The sequence below is a fragment of the Rhizophagus irregularis genome, chromosome 18, assembly GCF_026210795.1.
Source record: "Rhizophagus irregularis chromosome 18, complete sequence".
In the NCBI taxonomy this organism is placed as follows: Eukaryota; Fungi; Glomeromycota; class Glomeromycetes; order Glomerales; family Glomeraceae; genus Rhizophagus; species Rhizophagus irregularis.
The window spans coordinates 1765001-1771708 of NC_089446.1; the positions used below are offsets into that span (position 1 = coordinate 1765001).

Sequence of the window (6708 nt, forward strand, 5' to 3'; positions counted from 1 at the left end):
TTTCTCTTAACAAAATTCTATGAATGCTTTATCTTTTGTAGATCTCTTATCGAAAATTATTATATTTCGATCTTTTTTGCCTGTAAAAGGTTTAGAGAAAAAGTTAACTTAGTATAAATTTTTTCTTGCATGTTGCGTAATATTTTCCCAAAAATTTTCCCCGTTTCGTTCCTTATTTACCATTATATTCTTCGGTATCATATGATACGATTAGATAAACATGGATTTTGAGAATTTGAGAATTTGAGAATTCTATTACCTCTTCTTAACAGTATCACCTCCTTTTCGGTCTTTACTCTTTAGTGCTTGGCTTGTAATTGTAAATACGCACCCTAGAAATAGACACCATTTTAAGAAAATGAATAACTTTATACAAACTTGTCTCGAGATTCTTCCGTTATACCTTCCTCAGTTCCTTGAATAACTTACCTTCTTAAAATGAAAAAAAAAAGACCATACCAGTTAAATTTGCTTAACTCGGTAAATAAACCGTTAACTTCGTTTGTTAACCTGTAAAGAAAATGGTCTCTTTATTATTAAAAAAAAAAAGTGTATTTCCCAAAATTTTCTTCAAAGTACATTCGTTAAATTCCTACTTTACCGAACCCACGAACGTCACCTTTTGTTTCATTGCGGTTGTGTTGAGTAAATGTAATTAATCAATTAATAAAAAACCGTAATAAATTAAATTTAACATATTTTTACTTCTTTATTCGAAAAATGTGTCATTTTAAAGTTTTCTGTGGGTAAAACTCGTGAATGATATCAGCTTTTCATTATAAATTGCCAATTGTCAATTTAATAAATTTTTAAAGAGGTTTTAGATGCAAATAATTAGTTAAACCTTTTATGAGCATTAAAAAGAAAAGAATTAGTAATGCTTGTGCATGTACGTGAGAAAAGTTGTCGTGGTAAGATTGACTGAAATCTTGTTATATTTATATCAACATTCAAACAGATCGTCAAATTACGATGATTTTTTTAAGGAAATTACACGTATACACTATATTAAGTCAACGAAACGTTATTATGATCATAATCTTTATTGCGATATAACATTCTATATTCAGAAGACCCGAATGAACAAAGATGTGATGTTCAAAAAAATATTTAAAATTAAAGAATTTTTTCTAAAGCTTCTATTTGAAAAAGTACCACTATCACTGTAGCCACCTAATATCGAATATTATAAAATAAGTAAAAGGATCGGTAATAACAAATAGTTAATACTAAATATTTAAATATACCGAAGACATCAAACTTTCGTTATCAGAGTATAAGTACGGTACCTACTCTGCGGCAGAAGAAATGGGAGACAACCAGAAATAAAAATGAAAATCAACACGGTGTTCATCGTGAAAGGGACAAACGTTCAATAGAAAAAGTTGCAGATAAAAATTATCATCATCATGAACTCTTTCCACGCGTGTTAACCTCAATAGTCTCTTTAATTGCTTCAAAGATCAAGATCGAACTTTTAGTTCCTGCGTTGAATATATTTCATATAATTCGAACTTAATTTATTCTATATTTCGTCACTTACTGCACCAAGGATAAAAATTCACGTTATCGTATAACAACTTGCTTGACGTCAAATTTCTCAGCGGATCCCTTTTTAGGATACAATTTTCGTCTGCAATTATTTTCTGATTTTGAATAATTTCATGATATTAGTATAAAATATATGAGAATTGTTTAAAAATATCCTGGGTTGTTGTGTTATTGATGCTAAATAATATTCTAATGGCCTCAGGAAAAAAGAAATAGTATGAATAATTCTTATCACACTTACAGTACGTTAAAAAATAAGAAGCTTATCCGTTACATACAACCGTTCTGATTGCTCCATTATATATTAAGGTCGTTGATAGAAATATTTTATGGCATGAACTATGAAGTGATTTAAGTATTTAACTAACTATATGTCAACAATGAAGCTTGAATTCAAAACAAACCTTTTGTTGCCTTTGCATTCTAATATAAAAAAAACCAATTTTTTGGGGGGAAGTTACTGTAAGAGAATTTTTTTTTTTAAAAAAAAAAAATTCACGTGGCAATTCATCGTGTGATCAAAATGATCACCACGATTTGTAATTCTCTAAAATCGATTTTACCGTGTATTTCCATTCATTTATACCACTCTTTGTTATACTTATACTCGTCTATCATGTAAAAATCCTATTCGTCATTATTATATGTCACGCATATCGTGATTTCCCAAACCTCTTTTTCATTAAAAACGGAAATTTTTATTTTACTGTAACATAGATATAATAAACATATAAATCTGAAATCATTATTTTCTTTGTTACTTTTTTATATATCAGATGCATGAATAAAGAAATGCCCGTTTTTGTTACTATTAAACGTCACATCTAATAAGCTGTCATTGTCATCACCAATAAAAAAATCTCTGATATTACCTCTTCCTTATGTATCACCTCTAGAATAAATTTTTTTTTTTACATTTGCAACATTAAAGTAAAAAACTGCCGGCATTTTTTGTGTTAAATTATTAGATGGAGGAGGAGTTAAGGAATTAGAAATTTATCTTTTCCCCAATAGAAAGTATCTTGATCAGTGTTAGCTATCACCACTATTGCAACTGATTTATTGAATATATCCTGCATCTGCAACTGAAGCTAATTAAATTATAGCTAGGTATTTTTTCACATTCCTGTGATAAACCATTAGTACCACGTACCTCAGATTGGAAATACGGAACTTGACTAAAAAAATTTTTTTAAGTTCCAACATCTACAAGAAATAATGGATTAATGATAAAGGGAAAGCAATTATAGTAGCCACAGGTAATGATGAAGAGGCTTTCAAACCAGATCTATAATTATTAAAGTTTCCTAAACTCTCCATCTGTACCAAATGCTAAAATACATGAAGGTTTTTTTTGCTATATATAAAAAACGAAAAAAAGAAATCACTTCTTTAAGTGAAACATTAGTCAGAGTAAATCGACATTCTTTGGGAGGAAGTTTGGCGATTTTTCAAACTTTAAAAATTAATTGGTACTCTCAGACTAAACCCTTCTAACCTTCTACTTATGTGGAAACCATGTGATTGAAAACTCTATTTATTATGAATTCAGGTTACAGGTTATTTAGAAGACGTTATTTATTATGAATTCCGGTCACAATTATTTAGACGTTATTTATTATGAATTCCGGTCACAAGTTCTTTAGAAGACGTTATTTATTATGAATTCCGGTCATAAGACGTTATACCTAATTTACCTTCTCATATGACTATATAAATGATATTGTCATGTGACAAAAATTGCGAAGGTCATTCTTTTATTACGAAATCGTTATTTGCACACGGTCGTTATTTAAATAGAACTTTTATTGTATTGCTTGGTATGTGCGTGATCTATATTCAAATTGCCAACATTACTGAAAATGTGAAAATGGTGGATTTTATTGGGATGAAATCATATACTAATCATGTGAACCAGAATCGCATAAACTTGTGACCTCTAACGAACTAAACCTTATTTTAAAGAGCTGATAAATAAGATAAGATAATATCTCTTAGACTTTTTAATATTAGCAAATTTAAGAACTAAAATATGGATTTATATTAATGTAAATATTATAATATTATAAATTCCATATACGTTTATGTTTATAAAATGAAGATTTACTATATATTGATTAGTCAAACAGTTTAGCTACTAGCTAACATGGGATGGGATTATAGTTATATAAAACTGCCGTCAAACTTGCTTCACTTGGTCTTAGTCTTTGGGTCTTGAATCATATAAAATTTCCACATGCGTTTTGAATTGCTAAATCGTTACGTAATTGAACATTCAAAACGATAGCGTGTTAAGGAAATTAATTAACACGAAGAAAAACAAATAAACCAGAACCTGTCAAATAAAGAAAGGACCAAAACAAATTGGTATTACGAATCGACAATACAGGAAAATTTCAATAGTACAAAATGGTTTGTTCAACGTTATATCAAATAATTTATTTATTTTGATCATCGTTTTGATGATTTCGGAGAATAATAATGCATTGAATGTGGCGCAGTTCAAATTACTTGAGAATATAAACCAATTTGAGTATATTTTAGTTGTCCGTGCGCTCGTGCGAGAAAAATATTTATTCAATTGTTTTTAATTGTTATGCATGACGTAACATTTTATCGCTTCAAATAAATTATTCACAAACCAAAGAAATGGTCATGAGATGCATTATTCTTTGTTCTAGAATTTCTTATGCTTAAAATTTACCCCTGATTTCCTAAATAGTAGACGTTATCCGAATGTCCAAATTCAGTGATTAAAATAAAATAAAAAAAAAAATAAATAAATTTTAAGTTCGAAAATCGGGATTTGTCAGTCTATATGTTTACCTAATGCTCATTTTCTCCATTTTTATTCTTTTATCATGATTATAATAATTTTTCTAGTTACACGTAAATTTCATGTGAACTTTTTTAATATATTAAAAGAATGGATGATTTTGCCCTTTGATTTATTGTGACCAATTGTAATTAAATTAGATAATATGCGAGAATCAAATGATTAGGATTTAGGAAGAATATCTTTTATATTTATATATCCTTTTTAACCGTTTTAAGTATTTTTTCGCCCCGATTTCCGGTATCTCACGAAGTTCAGTATTACATCGTTTGTAATAGAAATCGGGGGGTTTTTTTTTTTGAAATTAATTTTTTGTGGCTTTAGATTCAAATTTATAATTCAATCCGGTTAAACCCGAAATCTGATAGAATCATTATCTATCTTCTAGATTTGAAAAGCATTAAATACCATTTTAATCGCATGTCTAAATGTATCGATGATGTCTTGTATCACCTTAAGTTTCTACACTTTACTTTAAATCAAAATATTTACCATTATTACATAATTTTTAATTAGGTTACTTTTATCGTAAATATTAACATATTGCATAAGATTGCATATAAATGAATATATAAAATAATTAAATTATTTAATGAATTGACAGTTTTATATCAAAAATTATGCAAAGACATCATTTACTATCCAATTGAAAAACGAATAATTTATGATTTTGCTTATGAAATCAATCCATATATTTTTTATTTTTTTATAAATACTTGTAAAATTTGGTAAAAAATTTCTTTTCGTTGCATTACACACACACACACACACACTCTCTCTCTCTTTTTTTTTTAAAAAAAAAAAGATATATCATTCATTTCTTTATTTATTTATTTATTACTTGCTTTCTTGCTTTCTCTTTTATTATTATTATTATTATTATGGGAAATTTTGGTTCCAAAAAAAATTCACAAACCCGATCTAAAATTAATAACATACAATATAAATATATTAACGGAAGAAAATATTATGATGAAGAAATTGCTAATGATCTAACACCGATTGATATTGAAGAAATTGATAGAGCACAATCAGAACATTATACTTTTAAACATATGTTTGGTGGTAACATTTCAGCTCCAGTCGAAGAATATCTTTCGTCGGGTTGCAAAGTTCTTGATGTTGGGTAAGTTGTAAAAAATATAAATATTATACATTTTACGTTATTTTTAATTAATTCGTGTCACTTATTTATAGATGTGGTAGTGGAATTTGGATTTTAGAATTGGCGACCGAAAATCCAAAATCTCATTTCTTCGGTGTTGATTTGTCTCCAATATTTCCTGATCAAATAAAACCTGCCAATACAACTTTCATACAAACTAATATTCTTCATGGACTTCCTTTCGAGGATAATGAATTTGATTATGTACATATAGGTCATATGTGCCTCGCTCTCACAGAAGAACAATGGCAAAATATAGTGGTATGTTTTTTAGATTATTCATGGTATTTATTTTAATTAATTAACTTGATATTAATTTTTTATAATTTAATAAGATTCCGGAATTAATTAGAGTAACGAAACCTTCTTGTTATATCGAATTTTCGGAAACTGATATAATATGTTCATCAGCAGGACCAATTTATACCAAAATAATAGATTCATTAAAACAATACATTACTTCATCAGGATTAAATCCGAAAGGGGCAAAATTAATTTCAAATTGGATTAAAAAACATTCACCGAATCAATTAATAAATATTAATGAAGTAATAAAAAAACAACCATTAGGATTATGGGGAGGTGAATTGGGTAAATTAAATTCTGAAAATTTTTTAGAATTTTTTAAGATGATGGCTCCTAGACTTTGTAAATATTTGAATATTACACAAGATGAATATTTAAAGTTATTAAATAATTGTAAAGATTATGAATGGGATCAATATAAACCTAGAATGAACTATATTAGAGTTTGGGCTATGAAAGTTGGTAATGGAAATGAAATACATAATTAAGACTTGTATAATAATAATATTACGATCATTTTCGATCGTTAACTGTGAATAGAATTTTATTTATTTATTTATTATTTATTTATTTATTATTTCTTTATTATTTCTTTAAAAAAAAAAATTATCATAATTTCCTTCGTCTCTTATCCACAATCATTTATTTATTTATAAATCACAATTACCTCAAAGTGTCTCCTTTATTTCTTATATTAAATTGTATTTTGATTAATTCTCAATGTTAATCTTAATTTTAAAAAATAATAAATGTTCATAGTTGTCAAAGAATATATCAGTATACGTACGCATATTACAATCTTTTGAGGCGCAGTTAAAACAGGTCTCGAACAGGTTTTGAATAACAAACA

The 6708-nt window shown here is 27.4% G+C and overlaps 1 protein-coding gene across 1 annotated transcript; it reads left to right on the forward strand.

The window, feature by feature from the left end:
* Positions 1 to 5268: 5268 nt before the first annotated feature.
* Positions 5269 to 6346, forward strand: OCT59_010034 (uncharacterized protein; the record flags this gene model as incomplete). Its single annotated transcript, XM_066132759.1, has 3 exons — positions 5269 to 5513; positions 5585 to 5813; positions 5888 to 6346. 3 exons carry the CDS (start codon positions 5269 to 5271, stop codon positions 6344 to 6346), a joined length of 933 nt encoding a protein of 310 aa, XP_066000374.1.
* Positions 6347 to 6708: the final 362 nt, after the last annotated feature.